This window comes from Pogona vitticeps, chromosome 5 (assembly GCF_051106095.1).
Source record: "Pogona vitticeps strain Pit_001003342236 chromosome 5, PviZW2.1, whole genome shotgun sequence".
NCBI classification, from domain to species: domain Eukaryota; kingdom Metazoa; phylum Chordata; class Lepidosauria; order Squamata; family Agamidae; genus Pogona; species Pogona vitticeps.
The window spans coordinates 117,540,931-117,561,579 of record NC_135787.1 but is presented as its reverse complement, the minus strand read 5'-3'; the positions used below and the strand labels follow the sequence as shown (position 1 = coordinate 117,561,579).

At 40.4% G+C, this 20,649-nt stretch overlaps 1 protein-coding gene across 4 annotated transcripts in view; it reads right to left on the bottom strand.

Annotated features, from left to right (window-relative positions):
• Positions 1-533: 533 nt before the first annotated feature.
• Positions 534-20,649, bottom strand: part of PIK3CG (phosphatidylinositol-4,5-bisphosphate 3-kinase catalytic subunit gamma) — a 60,794-nt gene continuing 40,678 nt past the window's right edge. For all 4 annotated transcript variants that reach the window (XM_073000667.2, XM_073000665.2, XM_073000666.2 and 1 more), the window contains 9 exons: positions 19,279-19,344; positions 18,928-19,153; positions 16,145-16,248; positions 12,426-12,572; positions 11,624-11,714; positions 10,681-10,811; positions 9,591-9,702; positions 5,430-5,587; positions 534-3,045 (listed from right to left, as the gene is read on the bottom strand). In XM_073000667.2, the coding sequence (XP_072856768.2) occupies positions 2,764-3,045; positions 5,430-5,587; positions 9,591-9,702; positions 10,681-10,811; positions 11,624-11,714; positions 12,426-12,572; positions 16,145-16,248; positions 18,928-19,153; positions 19,279-19,344 (1,317 nt within the window). In that variant the 3' untranslated portion in view covers positions 534-2,763. The remainder of the gene's footprint in view (positions 3,046-5,429; positions 5,588-9,590; positions 9,703-10,680; positions 10,812-11,623; positions 11,715-12,425; positions 12,573-16,144; positions 16,249-18,927; positions 19,154-19,278; positions 19,345-20,649) is intronic.

The following is a 20,649-nucleotide window of genomic DNA, read 5'->3' as shown; positions in this document are numbered from 1 at the left end:
GTTGTTTTGCCCCATTACTCTGCCCAGCTCCTTTATGCATATATTGGAAAAGTTATGATAGAAGCTGTGCATAATATAGTGGCAGCATAATTAAATGAGATGTACATAAAGTGAGGTAATTGATAATGGGGCTAATTGTGTCTCATTTCTTCATCCATGATAGCAGTCTCAAAATACCAAGTTCTCCACAGCATGGAGTGAAACTGTAATAGTGACACCACTGTACCTCTTCCCGTTCCCTACAGCTTGCACAGATTCTAACTCCCATCAGCCCCACCAGCATACCCAACTGCCAGGGATGATGCCTTCTAAAGATTTTAAAAATGCATCACAAAATGTGGTATCTTCTGTGTTTCTACTTTCCATGTAATATGCAGTCTACATACACTGGCTAAAATATACACTTGATTTTAAATGGCTTCCTTCGTTTCCTCCCTGAACCCGTGATGATATGAAGAAACAACCATGTTCACTGTTTCCTTGGTACGGAAACTTTTCAACGTTACATACATTTATAAGGAAAATATGGCAGAAAAAGTTATGAGATTCTTTAATAAATCATATATACAATTCATTTCAAAATTAGAATACATGATTTTAAAAACTAAGGCTAGAGATATAGTGCAAATAATTGAGCATTAAAACTCAAACAGGTACCATTGTTAGAAAACATGTTCCTACTGAGTCCAACTCCAGTAGACTTTCCAGTTATAGCTGATATATGAAAATTGATGTGCACCGTTTAAAAAGCAAGAAAAAAGTCACTTTCAAAGCTCTTGCATTAATTTTTTCCCCAGTCCATATGCAAATTTCTTTGTTAGAATCTGAACCATAGGGTTACTTGATCAAACATGGAGAAAAAAATTAAAAAAGACCTACTGATTTCTTTAACCAGTATTTAATTTATATGTGTAATATACTAATGAATTTTTATTTCATGTAACACATAGAAACAAATATTTTAACAAGCTATTTCCAGGATCTAGTTGTGCGCTTCTGTTAGCTCCCACTGCTTCTGCCTGCCAGGCACCCTTAAAACCTGCTCTGGAAGAAAGGCAAAATCTCTGGAAAAAGGGTTTTGACTTTAGTCAGAAAGGTGAAGGGAAGTCCTAATTTGGCTGGTGCTGGATAGAGAACTACACATTAGATCTTTACCCATGTTTTGCAAGTAACAGAAATATGTGTACAATCATGCACACGCTGTGTAAGAATTACACTTACAGTTTAAACCACAGACTTTCTTCTTCTACTACTATTAGCAATGTTCTTATAATTGTATATTCACAGAACTGGTTACAGATTCCCAGCATCTTGCCAGTGAAGATGTTAGTATACACAGTACCCTGAGTATATTCTCTCTTCAGTTCCTATTTAATAATGGTGAAATATTAAATATCAGGTGTCCTTTTTCAAAATCAATACTGTTTTTATGATATGAAAAATAGCCCAAAACCAAGACCACCACAAAGCCCAGAGACTAAGATTTTGTTGATTAGAGTTACAGCCCACAGAAGCAACTGATCAGATCCAAATGTCATTGATACCTTAGAACTTCTATTTCTGAAATTCAAACCCAAAAACTTAATGGCAGGGCACTTTTGAAAGCCAGGAGAATCGAAAAAGACTGTCTGAAAGAGCAAAGAGGAGCGTGTTCTTCATTGAATGTCTACAAGCTCTTGCACATTTCCATTGTAGCTTTCCAGGATGTAGCATGGATGTGTGTCTTAAAAGCAAAAACTTTTTAAAAAAACAGATACAGAGAAAACCAATAATTGTCAAAGTTTTCAAAATTTTGTAACAAAAATCACAGAGGGAAGAGTTCTTGGAGAGTGTGTCTTCCAGAAACTGCAAATTGCAGTGATTTGGCTGCCAGAGAAATTAATTTATTCATTTCCGGGTTTTGTGTGATATTCAAACCAATAAAATATAACATTTATTGAAATGGTTCACATGGCTATAACACATCCTTTGTCACTTTTCTATAATTTAATAGTGTTAAATAAAAAGAGTATTTTGACAATATTTTGAAAGCAGAGAAAACAGAGGGAACAATTTAGTTCTGAAGGCCTTTAAAACGTTATACAGCATAAGCAGCAAGAGAAAAATATTGTTTTAAAATTTATTCTGAATGCCCCATAGTTCTCAGAAGTTTTCACAAGATCTTTCTGTCTGTATATTATCTACAGTATTTAATGAGTGATCCAAGAAAAAGCATGACTTTTCCTTTCCAGTGTTGTTATTTAACTTCTGTTTCTAGCAGACTTCAGCATATTTAACACATATGGCAGCAGAGACCACCTCAACGAAGCTTCTGTCTATATTAAATTATTATGGTCTGGCATTAGCAACCCCAAAATTAGATTTTTCTAAAGATAATGGCAGTTTGGGGAGTGGGGAAATCACTGAAAGCCTTCCAGATTATTTTGTTTATGAGCCATCAAAAGGAGCAGAAGATTTGCCACTCATGGTTAGAATCTTGTTTGTGTAAATTCCATGGCACAGGGCTGATGATGTCATCAACGAGGGCAATTTTTGGGAAATTAAACATTTCCTCTTCCTGTCACAAAGCCCCAGTGGGTCCTGAGTAATCCCTTTTATTATCAAGAACATGTGAGGACAGGGCGACAGGAGGGGAAGTCCTTAATTACCAAAAATCACCACTGCTGGGATCACTTCATCAGCAGTTGTGATTTTCAGCATTTAAAGACTTATGCCACAAAACTTACAGAACAAGACTTCAGTCTCTTTGTACATGTATAATCATTAAGCGGAGTGTTTCTCTACTCCCTGTTTGATTCCAAGCACAAGATGTAGAAACCAATTGAACTGCACAGTCCACCCTTTATCTCTACAAACTTCAATCTGATCTAGGAAATACTTTTTAGCATCTTCGTCATTTTTGCCAACAGTCAGTGCATCACGGATATATTCAATATCTTCTTTGCTTGTGAGTTGAGGCATTCCAGTCATTAGCATCATAGAAAACAAGATGATGAGAAGGTTTGTGTGGTTCCGAAGAGCAAGGTAAGCTCTCACACAGATCTCCTAAACACAGAAGATACAAAAACGATTTCATCATAAAGCCATAGGGGTAGAAAATTCACTGAATTCTGAGTTGATTTTCTGTTTCTTTTCCAGTCTCTTCTCCCAAGAGAAGTGCTTTTCTACCCAAGCAACACTCTTGTACAAAAGTACTGAGGATCACAGTCTATAAAAGCATGGAAAAAAGGGAACTGGGAAGATGCAAGCAGTTCTATTGAGGTCAGATTAGTTGCAAGACATCTAGAAATGATTATTTTGTGCTCATGAGTGTATACATTGACTGGCTCCTTTGAAAACTGCAGATCTAATTAGCTTCCAGTGTACAGCTATTTCTAGACTGGATTTATTGGCAAAGAACTCTGGGGCTTTACAGAGGATTCAGAAGCATTTTTGAGGGACATTTGGTTCATGCACGTTACCAGACAAGCTTTCTCTGGCCTCATTGCTGTCCTGTACAAGGTTAATTGAATGCTGTAGGACAGGGGTGGGCAATTAATTTCTACAGTGGGCCACATGAAAAATCTGAACTGTGTTCGGAGGTGGATAGTAATAGGCCCCCAATTTGTGGGTAGTAATAGGCCCCCATTGGGTGAGGCCCTGTGGTGAACGAACTACAAGGCTGACATAGTTAACTCCCTAAACTTTTTTGGGAGTTAACTATGTGAGTGTTGTAATTCATTCATTGTGGGGGGGGGTGGGAGAAAAAAACAACAAACCCGACACTGAGCTAACTTGCCTGTCCTCCGTTCCCCCACGGCCTTCTTCTCCGACTGTCTTTTATCCCGCGCAAGCAACGTGATGCATCATCACGTTGCCTGCGCAAGGATTGCTTCCGGCCTCTTGAGCCGCAGGCTCTGCAGCCTGCGGCTCAAGAGTAACAGTCAAACCTCGCGAGATCCCAGCGTCAGATCTCGCGGGTTTTGCTTACTGCCATGCTGGGTGACTAGAGCTGGAGCTCCGGCTCACTCAGCGGCAACGGGTGGGCCGGACAGGAGCAACGATCGGTGGGCCGAACAGGAGCGGCTCTCAGGCCATATGTGGCCCATGGGCCGCACTTTGCCCAGGTCTGCTGTAGGGCAAGATAAGTAAGAAGAAGCAGGCAATCGATAAAGGACACTTGCCTGTCATTCATAATTTTCACTGAGGAATTCCTAGTAAGCAAGTAAGAAGGTTCAGATTCCTAGGAACCCCGAAAGTCAAATCCCACATATAGGGGGGAAAAACGCATTTTCTGCTATTACAATGCTTTCTTTCTACACATGTAGAAATGGGCATAAGCCTCAGTTTGGACGTTCATGGTGGCTTGTATGCACAGCATCATGTGTGCTGCATATTCCTTCCCCCCCCCCCATTCACCAGTTGGCGCATGCTCCTCTCCTCCTCCTCTTTGTGTGTTTGACCAGCTCCAGAAGGAGCACAGGCTTCCCTGTCCACCTTCTTGGCTGATTGCCCACTCAGACAAAGAGCCATGACAGGCAAACCCATGCTCCTGCCAGGCACTGGTCGAACAACCAAAGAACGGGAGAGGAGCACACTCTGACTGGTGAGTGGGTAAGGGAGGCAGGGGAAGGGAATGGGCAACACATGTGGTGCCATGCACACAAACCTCTGAACTGAGCTTCATGCCCATCTCTACACACGTGCAACAATAGTACAATCAGGCATGTAAATAAAGGCTGTGTTTACCTCCCAATGATCAATCATAAAACAGAAGGAAGCAAATTTGCAAAATACAGAGTGATACAAGTTTGTGTTAGAAGACTCAGGTCTCTTCTGTCACTTCAATGAGCTCTGTTTCTAATGAAATCCTAACTATGTTGTTTGTTTTAGGCCTGAGTTTAAAAGTTAATGACATAGCTAGCAAAAATCAGTCCCAGATATATATACAGGCTAGCTGCTTAAAGATAAATTAATGTGTCTGATGAAGTGGGGAAGAAGATTCCCACAATTTCTAATGGTGGGAATGCTTCAGTGTCACAAAGAAAACAAAAATGGAGGAGGGTAGGCATCCTGCAGTCATTATATATCACATTTTTTTTATTCTGAGCATCCAGAAGGAGCTCCAGCACATTCTAGTTCGTGTGCAAACAGGGGAAGCTGTAGCAAAGCACATGCTGGGAAATCAAAAGATCCTACGTCCAAAAACCAGAAACTTGGTCACACTGTCAATTGAAGTTGGGTGGTTCTGCAATATTTGAAGTATTTATATTTGAAGAGCTACACATCACACTTAGATAGTGTACAATTATGCTTCTAACAAAGTTCTGGGTTTGGTACTCCTTGATTTGATTGCTAGAGAGCAACAAACATCGAAAACTTTTGATTTCTTAAGAACTCTAAATCAAGGAAAGGCTGTACAAAATATGTCAAGGATTGTGCTTCTGTACCTGAAAATTTTGGAAGCGTGGACTCGTTTTCTTTCCAGAGGTTCCCATGACATAAAGAAAATCTGGCGTCAATACAAAAGGAACCCTTTCCTTATTAATTCCTAGGAAGCTTTTGTAATTTCCAAGAATATGGCCGAAGTCAATATGAAATAGATTACCTTCAGAAAAACAAATCAATATTATGTTCAGTGATAATTTCTGCTGGTGCAATGTGATCCTCTACAACATTTTTTGACTTGAGTATATAATTTGCAAAAATGGATATACAATTTTCCTCACCTTATTTTCTTTCCTAGAACTGGCTCTCTTGTTGTTGTTGTTTAGTTGTTTAGTCGTGTCCGACTCTTCGTGACCCCATGGACCAGAGCACGCTAGGCCCTCCTGTCTTCCACTGCCTCCCGGAGATGGGTCAAATTCATGTTGGTAGCTTCGATGACACTGTCCAACCATCTTTTCCTCTGTTGCCCCCTTCTCCTCCTGCCTTCACACTTTCCCAACATCAGGGTCTTTTCCAGGGACTCTTCTCTTCTCATGAGATGGCCAAAGTATTGGAGCCTCAGCTTCAGGATCTGTCCTTCCAGTGAGCACTCAGGCTTGATTTCCCTTAGAATGGATAGGTTTGATCTCTTTGCAGACCAGGGGACTCTCAAGAGCCTCCTCCAGCACCACAATTCAAAAGCATCAATTTTTCGATGGTTGGCTTTCTTTATGTTCCAGCTCTCACTTCCATATATCACTACAGGAAAAACCATAGCTTTGACTATTCGGAATTTTGTTGGCAAGGTGATGCTCTGCTTTTTAAGATGCTGTCGAGGTTTGTCATCGCTTTCCTCCCAAGAAGCAGGCGTCTTTTAATTTTGTGGCTGCTGTCACCATCTGCAGTGATCATGGAGCCTAAGAAGGTAAACTCTGTCACTGCCTCCATATCTTCCCCTTCTATTTGCCAGGAGATGATGGGACCAGTTTTTGCACTCTCCTCTTTCACCCTCATTACAAGGTTCCTTAATTCCTCCTCACTTTCTGCCATCAGAGTGGTATCATCTGCATATCGGGAGTTGTTGATATTTCTTCCGGCAATCTTAATTCCGGCTTGGGATTCCTCCAGTCCGGCCTTTCACATGATGTATTCTGCATATAAGTTAAATAAGCTGGGGGACAACATACAGCCTTGTCATACTCCTTTCCCAATTTTGAACCAATCAGTTGTTCTATATATCCAGTTCTAACTGTTGCTTCCTGTCCCACGTATAGGTTTCTCAGGAGACAGATATGGTGATCAGGCACTCCCATTTCTTTGAGGACTTGCCATAGTTTGTTGTGGTCCACACAGTCAAAGGCTTTTGCATAGTCAATGAGGCAAAAGTAGATGTTTTTCTGGAACTCTGTCTTTCTCCATAATCCAGTACATGTTAGCAATTTGGTATCTAATTCCTCTGCCCCTTTGAAATCCAGCTTGTAATTCTGGGAGTTCTCGGTCCACATACTGCTGAAGCCTACCTTGTAGGATTTTGAGCATAACCTTGCTAGCATGTGAAATGAGTGCAATTGTATGGTGGTTGGAGCATTCTTTGGCACTGCCCTTCTTTGGGATTGGGATGTAGATTGATCTTTTCCAGTCCTCTGGCCACTGATGAGTTTTCCAAACTTGCTGTCGTATTGAATGTAGCACCTTAACAGCATCATCTTTTAAGATTTTAATAGTTCCATTGGAATGCCATCACCTCCACTGGCCTTGTTGTTAGACAAGCTTTCTAAGGCCCACGTGACTTCACTCTTCAGGATGTCTGGCTCAAGGTCAGCAACCACATTATCTGGGTTGTCCGAGACATCCAGATCTTTCTGATAGAATTCCTCTGCGTATTCTTGCCGCCTCTTCTTGATGTCTTCTGCTTCTGTTAGGTCCCTCCCATTTTTGTCCTTTATCATGTTCAACTTTGCATAAAACGTTCCTTTAATATCTCCGATTTTCCTGAACAGATTTCTGATTTTTCCTTTTCTATTATTTTCCTCTATTTCTTTGCATTGTTCATTTAAGAAGGCCCTCTTGTCTCTCCTTGCTGTTCTTTGGAAGTCTGCATTCAACTTTCTGTAACTTTCTCTATCTTCCTTGCATTTGGTTCCCCTTCTTTTCTCTGCTATTTGTAAAGCCTCGTTGTACAGCCACCTTGCTTTCTTGCATTTCCTTTTCTTTGGGATGGTTTTTGTTGCTGCCTCCTGGACAATGTTATGAGCCTCCATCCATAGTTCTTCAGGCACTCTGTCCACCAAATCTAGTTCCTTAAATCTGTTCTTCACTTCCACTGTGTATTCATAAGGGATTTGGTTTAGATTATACCTGACTAGCCCAGTGGTTTTTCCTACTTTCTTCAGTTTAAGCTTGAATTTTGCTATGAGAAGCTGATGATCAGAGCCACAATCAACTCCAGGTCTTGTTTTTGCTGACCGTATGGAGCTTCTCCATCTTTGGCTACAGAGAATATAATCAATCTGATTACGGTATTGCCCATCTGGTGATTTCCATGTGTAGAGTTGCCTCTTATGTTGTTGGAAAAGGGTGTTTGTGATGACCAGCTTGTTCTCTTGACAAAACTCTATTAGCTTTTGCCCTGCTTCATTTTGAACTCCAAGGCCAAACTTACCTGTTGTTTTATCTCTTGACTTCCTACTTTAGCATTCCAATTCCCTATAATGAGGGGAATATCTTTCTTTGGTGTCAGTTCTTGAAGGTGTTGTAAGTCTTCATAGAATTGGTCAGTTTTGGTCTCCTCAGCATTGGTGGTTGGTGCATAAACTTGGATTACTCTGATGTTGAAAGGTCTGCCTTGGATTTGTATCGAAATTGTTCTTGCCCACAATAGTAGATATGATAGTCATCTGAACTGAATTCCTGTCCATTTTAGTTCACTGATGCCCAGGATGTCAATGTTTATTCTTGCCATCTCCTGTTTGACCACATCCAGCTTAGCAAGGTTCATAGATCTTAAATTCCAGGTTCCTATGCAGCATTTTTCTTTGCAGCATTGGACTTTCCTTTCACTTCCAGGCACGTCCACAGCTGAGCGTCCTTTCGGCTTTGACCCAACCACTTCATTAGCTCTGGAGCTACTTGTACTTTTCCTCCCCTCTTCCTCAGTAGCATGTTGGATGCCTTCTGACCTGAGGGTCCCATCTTCCAACGTCATATCTTTTAGCCTTTTGTTTCTGTTCATTGGGTATTCTTGGCAAAGATACTGGAGTGGCTTGCCAATTCCTACTCCAGGTGGATTGAGTTTAGTTGGAACTCTCCATTATGACCTGTCTGTCTTGGGTGTCCCTGCATGGCATAGCCCGTACGTAGCTTCTCTGGATTACTCAAGCCCCTTCACCACAACAAGACAGCAATCCATAAAGGAGAACTGGATCTCTAGTTTTGACAAAAATAGCTTTTCTATAACTTAACAAGTACACTTTATGATTTCATCCTCTTCTTGTTTTTAGGGATCTCAAAAAACTGAAGATAGATACTGTATTCTAAGACTAGTAGTGAATAGATATGGATAGTGGTTTCAACACTCTTGTAAAGAAATGTACACTTTTATTCCTGTAGGGATGATCTTTGGAAAAAACCTTTTGAGTAATTCAGCTTCAACTTGGGGGGGGGGAGAGGTGAGAAACACCACAATTTACCTCATTTTGCAGTGTCAGAGCAGTTAATGCAACTGATTTTTAAAGCCCTGTGAATTAATTCTCTCTCTCTCTCTTTCAGTAAAATGTAGGATGAAGAAAAAGAAGCATGCAACCTGTCTTAGTGGTGGGTGATGGCTAATATTGGCTCAATTGGCTGACACACTTTGCTGGTGTTAAGAGCTATGCCACATGTATTGGAATGTCCAAAAACATGCTGTGGGTGTTCCTGCACCTGCCTTCACAGCACTGTCATTTAACGATAGTTTTCCCCCAAGGTGTTTTTCATCTTTCACCCATTCATTAACAGCTTTTCTCTACTGGATAGATTCAGGTCATATTTCTTTCTTTAACATGATCAAAATTGTAGCATTTATGTAGAATTCTTTGGACACAATCAACACATGCATGTAAAGAACAATGATTTAGACAAACCTCTGACTTTAACTTGAAACAGCTATCACTTAAGTCACAATCATCATCCTTATTAGTACTCACCAGCTTCAGTAATCATAATGTTGTCATTATGTCTGTCACCTATTCCAAGTACAAATGTTGCCACACAGTAACCAGCACAAGAGTACACAAATCTTTCCACAGCTGCCTGAAACTAATAGAAAGCAGCTGTAAGGACATTGGGGGGGAGGTTGGTACCAAATTTGACAAACACAAGAACATAATGCTCCTTTTTTCATGACTGGTAATCAATAATAGATTACATAAAAACTTGTTTTCAAAGACTTGTATGAAACCATCAGGCAATTTACCATGTGGGTGTAGGCAGCTTAATAAGCTTACTCACATATATGAGAGACATGTCTAAAGAATGTCTGTCCTATATATGGGTTCTAATTGGATAATCTACAGTTTCTAGTATTTTCCTTACTTAAGAAGCTTGATGTTCTTGTATATTTGTTGTTATGGCCATTCTACAAATCACTGAACAGGATGGAAACATCAATAAAGCAAGCAAAAGAAAATATTAAGCTTTTATCACGTCACACATCAGATTTTAAAAAAAGACCACATGCTTTTTTTAAAAAACCCACTGATCTAGAACAAGTACAGAGCATTAAAAGGTAGCAAAGCTTGCAACAAGTGGTTGTTTTCCCTAATACTACTAACATACAACAAAGGGCTGGGGTGACTCCATCAGATATACAGCCTGTGGCAGCTTTCCAACTGGGCTATTACCTTTCCTTTGCAGCCCAGTCCATCACCCCAAGGATGGGAGCAGGAGAAAAGGATGTTGTTTGCATAGACATGGACAGAGAATGGGCTCCCTGCCCCATTTAGTCTTTGACCCACCCCACTTCTGGTCCCAGCACTGCTCAACCAGAGTCCTGGCACCACCTTCTGTTGCCAAGGAAATGCAACCAATGATTTTTAAAAGAATCTTGGCCTTGATACATGGCATATTCAGCAGAACAGTAGAAAGAAAAACAGAAGCCTTCCCATTAGACATTTCAACTGAACGCTTAAGAGCTTCTGTTGAAGCAGAACTGCTGCTGTGAGGACTTCACACCTGCCATGACATTCAATCTTAGCCAAAACTATTGTGTCATAGATGAAAATTAGGAATATTCACCTTTTCTTCAATTACACACTTCTCTTTTAACCACTGGTTTAGTATTTCATCCTTAAATGCTCCAGTGTTTCCAACAGTGCTCTGCTGGATTTTGGCAATCGTAGTAGCATCTTTTACAATTTCAATCATTCCTATACAGAAAAGGATGACAATAACATTCTTACTACCAGAGTTTGTATACAGCATTCTTTCTGTCTTAGCAATTTAAATGAAGCTGATCAGGATAGGGAAAAAAAGAAGTGTGTACCATCAGATTATTTCATGAGCAATAGCCAGTATATCCCAATTTTTGGTCTGCAATTGTACAATATAAGTACTGATGGAGGCATAGCTAGGGGAAAAGTTTCATTTCTCTACCAGAAATGAAACTGATCCAAGTACCTCTAGAATCAGATGGCACTAAGGATATTTCTGGCACCTTAAAGCACAATATCCAAGTAGCTTTAAATGCTGCAAGATTACTATAAAACTCATCATGTCTCCTCATGAGAAGAGACTTCTGTATAGGACAGATGTGGGGAACATCTGGCCTTCTGAATGTTTTGGACAACAACGTGCACAGCCCCTTATAACTAACTGGCCATGGTGGACAGAGCGGATGGGAGTTGCAGACAAACACATGTGCATAGCCAAAGGCTCCCTACCCTTTATGTAGGACATTCATTTGTGCATTTGGCCAAAAATACATGGTTAAACTGGTGTCCAAGTCACAGATCAGTAATGGCCGATCTATCCAGAAGATGTAGAGGACGGTACACAAGACTAATCAAAGTTGATAGGTTTCGTGAAATATTTTTTCTTTATTTCTTTTAGACATAGTCCTCTGTCTAGAATGCCATCACAAGTTGAGTGGCATGTAACAGAAGAGAACCAGACTGTAAAACAATTTCAATATGTCACTGTAGCTGGAATTTTCAATCCCAGATACTTTAATGTGCATTACCTATTTTGTTTCCTGTAGAAATGCAACCATAAGGCAACAAACATAAATCCAATGATTCTTCTTCCCAGATTGATTCCATTATTCGAAGAATCTAGTAAAAACAAGTGAAATAGATAGACAGGTATGCGGCCATAATTATTGACATACATTTTCCTTTATAAGTTATAAAAACAGTCCAAATCCTGCTTGTTTTTGCCATATGCATAACTATAAACAGTTCCTCCTTCCTTACTGTTTGGGTGACGAGCATTCAGTACCCCATTGCACAAGTGGAAGTCCTGTTTTGAAGGGGGTACTATCTGTCTTACAAAACACTAACATGGAGACAGAACAGACCACTACATCCACACAGCGATTACACACTGCAGTTCCCAAGAGGATTCTGCCCATATCTTTTCACTTTAACAAACTGGAAGAAAGAACCTTACCAAGAAACTCTTCAAGCCGAATTCAGAATACATTTCAGTAATGTAAAGTTGATATAAAAACCTCTATATATGTACCCATACAATCTTTATTACTCCATATGAGACAGGTGTGCTTCAAAAGAAAGGCTGGAATGAGCCTTCTCAAATTAAACATCCTCACTGTCTTTTAGACCTGTTTGTGAAAAAGCCCAGTGAAGAGAGGCATGGAATATGTCATCTTATGGGAGTGTGGTCACAGTCCATGCAAGAAAAGGAGGAAATAGCAGGCTTTCACAGAAAAATGCCATGTTTACATGTATTGTTCAGTATGAACCAACAAGTGTGGTTCTTGAAAAATTCACTTGGTTTTCAATAATTCACCACACAGAAAATACCTGCAAAATAAGCATGTCCTGCCGCAGGTCGTCTCCATGTTTGAAGATGATGCCAATGGTTTCACTGGATACTGATGTAGGGTCTGCACATTTGAATTCCAGCCAAAGTGGTTTTTTCTTGGATGCCATTACTTTACATTTTTCTATCTGCAAGAGATACATTCATATATTTCCTACATCCAGAGCATACTCTTTAAAGAATAAAAAGTATGTCTTTTTAAAATACAATGAAAGATAAGAAACTCTCAATCCACCTACTATTTTGCTCTCCTCTTTTCCTGCTGTCTTCAATTTGTCCCAGTGTTATTACTAGGATCTCTACTGAGGCTCTTAGAAACTGGTTACATAATGAATTTCTAGTCCATCTCTAAGGACCTCAACAGGCTTCCTGGTGCAGTACATGTAATGCAGCTTTCTGTAATATCTTATCGGTACAAAATAGTTATTCATGTTGGCAGACATGATGACCTGTGTCCCAGAAACATTTGTTAGCATTCTTGTGACAGTGAAGTCCACCACCTTGGCAGGAACTGCTCACTGAACTAATTAACAAAGTGACACTCATATTTCTATGCTTACAAATCAGTGGTCACTTTTTCTATTATCTGTATCTTCTCTAGGTCATGGGGATGTGTGTAAATACACAGTGCATTTGAGGAAATGAATTCTGATCCATGAATGCTCACACTGAAATAAAATTGTCAGTTGTTGAAATGCAACAATATTGTGCCTTCTTTTCTTTTCTTTTGTGAGCATGCTGAGACAGACTTATGTAGCGACTTTTTTGAAATTTATTCCCATTAGTGGTAAAGGTTCCCCTTGACATTTAGTCCAGTCGTGTCCAACTCTAGGGCGTGGCGTTCATCCCCGTCTATAAGCCGTAGAGCCAGCGTTTGCCCGTAGACAGTTTCCAGTGCAACTAGACACGGAACGCTGTTACTTTCCCATCGAGGTGGTACCTATTTATCTAACCGCATTTACATGCTTTTGAATGGCTAGGTTGGCGGGAGCTCACTCCGTTGCTTGGATTCGATCTTATGATTGCTGGTCTTCTGACCTCACAGCACAGAAGCGTCTGCAGTTTAACCCACAGTGCTACCTCCCATTAGTGATCTAGCATATTTACGAGGAGCTTATCAGAGAGTAAGAGGCCAACAAAACGGGAGTTTATTCTGATATGTAGCCCCCTGCTGAAACACCGATTACATGACACTCTTGTTAGAGCCTTCCAAGCCATCCATCCCTAATGAGTGTTCCAACCCATCCAAGATTGGTATAGGTTTGGAGCCAGCTATCTATCTGGAGTTATTATGATTGGTCCAAATAAATATGACTTTCTTGTTGTGTGACAGCCTAAATCACGTCAGAGTGGGAGGATGGGGGATGTTCTTCTCCCCTTCCATTGTATTTTGAAGTGGCAATAGGCTTTTAAAATTGGTTGTTGTGGGTTTTCCGGGCTGTTTGGCCATGTTCTTAAGGTTTTTCTTCCAAAGGTTTTGCCAGTCTCTGTGGCCGGCATCTTCAGAGGACAGGAGTCAGAACTCTGACTGTGCTCTGGTGCAGTTTGTTGGACAGTTGAGCATTTATAGCTGTGGGATCAGTTTTTGTCCTTTTCAGGAGATTGGGTGATTATGGTTATCAGTGTGTTTTTGTTGTGGGTGTATTGTTGGGATAAGGGGGAAGAGGTGATCTGTCACTGTGATTGATGGGTGTCGTTAGCTGGTCTTTTGTGTGCAGTGATCACTGGTCCTTGTGGCTGGGTAGAGTTTGTTAACCTTAAAAGGGAGCAATCTAATGCCAACACATGGTTGACTAGATTGCAACTACAAGGCCTGGAGAAGGGATTTCCTTGTGAACAGAAGAAGCGATCTAATCAACCCCACCATTCCAAGCCAACCAAGACTAGATTGCTCCCTGTTGCTAATGTAACCACACGCTAACTTTCACTGGGTGTAGCGAAATTTATTTCTGAGTCAACATACTGAGGACTAGGCTTTAAGAGAATCAAGCCTTGCAGTGGGAGGAAGAAGAGGGTAGCACTTTGTGGTACAACAGCAGCAGTGAAGTCATAATGCATCTTAAGATCTGGCATAATGCTCCATCCTACTGGTTTCATGAATTATGAACTTTGTGATTCGCTTTTTAGTGATCCGAAATACTACTGTAAACTTAAAAGAATGTGTAAAAGGGGGCAAAATTATGCCTTTGCTGACAAGAGTTGAGATTTCTTGAGAAAGGAAGTCTATTCTGCTTCAACTCCGCCAAATCAATAGATTAAAGAGATGTTTTTGACTCTGATGTGAGAAGAACTTGAACTAAAACTTCTGCCACTAACCAGAATTTGTGAAAGTTTTTTTTGGACTACAACTCCCAGAATCCCCAATTAGAATAGTCATGCACTACATACATACCATTTCCCTTAGTTTCTTTTTTTAAACCATCTTTGTTCCAGAGGTGCCAACTATTTTGTAAAGTCAAGGAAGGTTAACTATTCCATGCAGTATTTGACCAAGCAGAAATACTAATTATGTGCATATTAGCCCAATTCAGATTTATTTAACAATCTATTCACCGAACATATGGAGGAGAGCAATCAAGCCCTAAACCACATGGAGGAGAGCAGTCTAGCCCTATGCTCTGTTAGCATTTAGCAGGTTTCAGCTTCTATTGACCAAGCTATCCAGCAGTTCAATACATAGTACTTAAAGCATTCTCTGGGCCAGATTTTGCCCATATCGTGGATCCCATGGATAGTGAGACCCCATAGATAGAACAGGCTCTCCTTCAGACTTAAACCAACCAAAGGGCAGCGGGGAGAGGCAGCACATGGTCTTTGTACACAATCCAGTGCCAAGGGTAGAGGATACCTCTATTACACCACTTAAAACATCACAAATACTTACTAGCATTCAGCTTGCATGGGCTTTCATCAGAGCAGGCACCACTTATATGTGGATAGTGCAGAAAAAATGCAAGAGTTTCAAAAATCATGGCTAGATGTCTACGCCAGGCTTCAAAATGAAAGCTGCAAAGTCAAGCCAGCAGTTGTGCACCTTCATGTGAACAAAATGACTAGAGGACTGAGAGCAGGGCTAGAACATCCCCTTCTTTATGTGTTGAGTAAAAAGGCTTAACAATACAGTCTGAGAAATTTTTAGAAGAAAGGAAAACAGAAACGATCAAACAGCAAAGGACTTGCAACACAATGTAACAGCACGTCCTCACTTCCAGACAGGAGCACTTGAGCTCACTCAGAGAGTGGTTTAAGTACTATGATGTGGTACATAAACAACATACTTTATTTTGCTTTCTACCACCACCCAGTTCTTTTGCCAAAATGACAATCAATTTTTCAAAGCTCCCAAAGACCACTAAGCGTTCTTTTTCTTTTTTAAAAAAAAAAAAAAACCTGCCACCTGGTTTGCTTTAAGATGCTTTGTACTACCACATTGAACTTCTGGATAGCTCAGTCAGTGGCTTAAATCTCTGGCTGTGGAGCCAGAGGTTGGGAGTTAAATTCCCCACTGGTCTTCCTTGAGCGGGGCTGGACTTGATGATCCATAAGGTCCCTTCCAGCTCTGCAGTTCAAAAATTATTATATTATTATACTTCAGGATTCAGTAGACCATGCCTTTTGTTTGTCAGCATCCCAAAATTGTGTCCAGTTCTTGAGACATTCAACTACCCGAATTCATTAACAAACGAGGAATAATACTTACCACAAGTGCTCCTGCTTTCAATCCAGGGTCATATGGAACTCTAAAGCATTCAGGAAACTTGCTGTCTTGTAGTTTCTCAAGCTTTTGTTTGAGCTGAGTGATGACTGAAGATTAACAACATCAACAAAACAAAGTTCAAAAGTCAGAAATTATTAGCCTAGAGTAGGTTTATGGCAGTGTGAGAGGGGGACTCATTGCTTTCATGATGTGCATTCATCCTATTTTCTCATGTCCTGAATTAAAGTTTGTTCATTTCTGTTTGTTTCCAAAATTTGTTTGACCAGAGCAGGGGTAAAAGGAAGGAAATGTGGACATGCTAAATGGGAAGTTCCATCTTTATCCAATCTTGTCTATCAGAGGTTTTTCTGAAATCTAAGTCTGTCCTCGATGCTACTATAGTAACTGCTCAGTTGAAAAACGAACATGGTACCTCAATTACATCTTAAAATTAGGGGTTCCGCCCAATTAAAATGTTATTGTTAATCATTTACTTTTTAACGTCATCCTGCTTTCATATGAAAACAATCAAAGCAGCTTCAAAACAGTGCTATAAACAACTACAGTCAGTCAAATGAAAATTTAAACAAACACACTATACTGTAGTATTAATAAAAACAACATTTAAGACAGCAGACCATAAACATAAAGAACAGATCAATTAAATCCTTGTGGCAACAATATTGCCTTTGAATGCTGCCTAAAAACAGAAAGAGAAGATATAATGAACACCTACTTGGAGAGCATTTTATTACTTTTATGCCATACCAAAAAGGTCTTGATTTGTCCCAACTAAGTTTTGCATAGAATTGACAGAACAGCAGGGACTACTTCCTGATCTCAAGGTGTGTTTCTCAAGTGGTAGCTCTTAACACTATCCAGGTAGGAAAGCCTCTAAATGAATGTGTTTTAAATAGAGATATCTGGAGTTGGGATGCTACCACACGTTCTCACGTTTTGCCCAAGTAAGGTAGGATCAACACTGGATATTACCTTTTTTTTAATTATCTGGAATTAGGTTTGATTCCTCCACCCACCCACCCCAATCACAAGTTCCTTCTGGATTCCAGGTATCACATCTTGTCTTAGTGAAGGATAGTCTGCCTCCAAAACCCAGAGGGGAAAACAACTAACTCTAGTACTGTACCAATAAACAAACCAAATGGGAATATTCCAAGAAACCTATCCATTTCTTCAGTATTAAAAAAAGCTGCAAGGTATCCATCACAACATAATCAGGACCCAAACAACAAATTTTCTCTTTCTTAATTACTTAGTAATGCATTAATATTTAGACCACATTGTGGTCCCTATTCTGGTTGCCCATTGCTGTTATCAGCACCATCCTTGGCCTCGTAGCACCAAAGCCCCTCTCAGTCACACATGCATGAAGTTCTGTTATTGCAGGGAAGCACAGAAGAACTGGAGAGGATGTGATGGAACAAAGGAAGACCCTACATCAGTAGCTATGCTTTGGAGCTGTCAAAACGATTCTGCCAACCATGGACACTGCACAGATGCAGGGAATATTGGCTGGCTAGCTTTGGAGAACTGCAGTCCCTTCCTGCTTTTTTCAAAACTAGGTGACTAAGTTGGGAGCCAAAGATGTCAACTTCTGTTGTCAGTGTTGGACTGTAAAAGGCAGAAATAGTTGTATGTGCAATCCATGTATGGATATTCTGTGCTTTTTGCCTACCTAAGAAATGGTGACTAGTTCCTTGAGGAGGTTCAGACATTTGGTAAAACATCTATCCTCTCCCAGGTTAAGAGAAATTAGAAAAACATCAACATGGAAACCAATTGTCCTTCCCAAACATTAGTAAGCTCTTGGGAAAATGCTGAACTAAAGGCTAAAAACATTATTTAATGTTATTTATATTATCATTTGAATTTCACTTTTCTACATAAGTACCAAGTGATTGGGAAGACCTCTTTCTAATTCTCTGCAGCCACTGTTGTTACGTGCCATCAAGTCACATCAGATTTCTGGTGTCCCTATGAATAAGTGATCTCCAAAATGTCCTGTCCTCGACAGCCCTGCTCAGGTCCTGTAAACCCAAGCCTGTGGGTTCCTTTAGGGAGTCAATCCATTTCCTATTTACTCTTCCTCCTTTCCTGCTGCCTTTAACTTTTCCCAGCATTATTGCCTTTTCCAGAGAATCTTGCATTCTCATGATGTGCCCAAAGTAGGACAGCCTCAGTACTGTTATGTTGATCTCCAGAAATAGTTTAGGATTTATTTGATCTACAACCCACTTGTTCATCCTATTGTTCTGACGGTCCAGGATATCTGCAAAGGTCATCTTCACCACCATATTTCAAAATAATCTTTTTTCCCCCATATCACTCTTCTTCACAGCTTTCACACCCATACATAAGAAACAGAAATACAGAAGTATGGGTGGTATTGGCCTTGGTCTTTACTGCTACATCCTTACATTTTATGATCTTTTCTAATTCCTTCACTGCTACCCTCCCAAGTCTTAGTCTTCCAGTTTCTTGGCTGCCATGTCCATTTGGATTGTTGACTGTCCCACTATTAGTCAGAAAAAGAACTTGATAAAGGGTAGTTTTGCATGTTACTACTATTCAAAGTTTTTTTAAAAAAGATTTTAAGTTTTTGGTTTTTAATCTACTTGCATGTCCGAGTTTTTGAAACTATACCTGTATTGCCTGTAAAAGTTGGAAACGCAACACAGACTTTGTAATTTACCTTTCATTTGAAAAAAAAAGTCCATGACAAAATCTAAATACGTTGCACATGGGATTATAAGAACAGCACATACCTTGAGGAGTGACATCATACTTGTCAGCAGAAAGTGACTTTATCTCTAGTGTCACTTTTTGCAGCAGCTCAATTACTTGAACTTGCTTCAGAAAGTCTTGCAGCATTGCTTTCCCACAGCCTCTCAGATAAGCTTCCAGGATCACAGCAAATCTCTGCTGATAGTGCATAGACTGTGCAATCTCACTTCGCAAAAACCAAAACAAAAAGTGGCCAATTCTTTTGTTCTAAAAGGACAAGGGGAGAGGATACACCAAAATAAGAGAAACAGTGCTTCAACAGATTCTATTGGAGTCATATACTGGGAAATTTCATATTATTTAAGTATTTCAAAAAACCCCTACCAACTTACTCTTAAGCCTCGCTTTAGAAGAAACCGGGCTAACGCACTGTCATGGTAAGGCTCAAATTTCACAGCCTGAAGAAGAGATAAGGAAAATGAACATAAAAATGAGTCTTCCTATAATCTTGAAATTTCTGTACAGTTCACAAGATTAAAAAATCCCAATGAAAAACAGCTTCAAATGCTGAAGAGGACTCAAATCAAACTTGTTATCCTTTTAATCAGGCACTCCTTAAGCCTCGATTTGTGCAATTTAGAGAAGATTGTTTATAAAATACAATAGTTAATGAACAGGAGGTACATAATCCTATATACTTCATCTGTACACTTGCTCCCTCCTCCTCTCTAAGTGGCTTTCAGTTATAAATAGTTCAGGAGGAGTAGGCACCACTCATAATTTCCTGTTTCATTCACTTCTCTGTCTCAAAAAAAGAGAACTTTCACAACTGTCCCATTTCAAAATTTAAAGGCTGGGGTAGCATAAGGCAGTAAAATGTCAGTCTGTGTTTCATTACCATCATGTCCAAAACTCTTCTATGCGAGAATAGTACAGAGGTTGCAGTGTGAACATGTGAGGCTGTGTTAGACTAAAATCACAGCACAGTGGTGCCTCAACTTACGAACGCCCCTACCCACAAACATTTCGACTTACGAACAGCTCCGCTCACGAAATTTTGCTTCAATCTGCGAGTGGAGCTTCGAGGTAAGAACAGAAAAAGGCAGGGGGAAAAGGGCGGGAAATTCAAACTGTTGGTGGCGAAGAGGCTGCTTCTTTGTAGCTCTTTCGCCCCAACGGTTAGCGCAGGGAATCAGGGAACTTTTTTACTCCTGCAGGGGGGGCAGCTCCGGATCACCGGGGGGGGGGGTTTACAGGAAGCCAGTACGCTCCCTGCCCATCCCCAAGCGAGTCTACTCATGAATAAGGGTGGCTGAAGGTGCTGGGCTGAGGCGCATGGCTTGGAGGGGCTCCTCCGTGGACAGAGCGTGCAGCGGCGGTGCAGGAGGCAGCTCCCTGCTGGGGACTGAGTGCCATCGGAGGAGGCTTCGGCCTGCCTGGTAAGGTGCTGCTTTTTCCTTTGTAGAAACTTCTGGGTGGGTTTTGGCTGAGGGGAATTGTTGTTGTTTTTTGCAATCCCAGCGTGGGGATTGCTCAGTGTTTATTTTTTGGTTTTTTTTGGGGGGGTTGCAGCCTTTGGGGCTTCCTCTGTTTATTTTTGGTTGTTTTTTTTTAAAGCCTCAGCGCCTTCCGATGGGGCTTTCTGTGTGCTTCATAATTTTTTTGTGTTTTTTTTCAAATGCTGGAATGGATTAATCCCATTCCCATGTGTTTCAATGGGAAATGGTGATTCGACTTACAAACACCATTCCGGAGCGGATTAA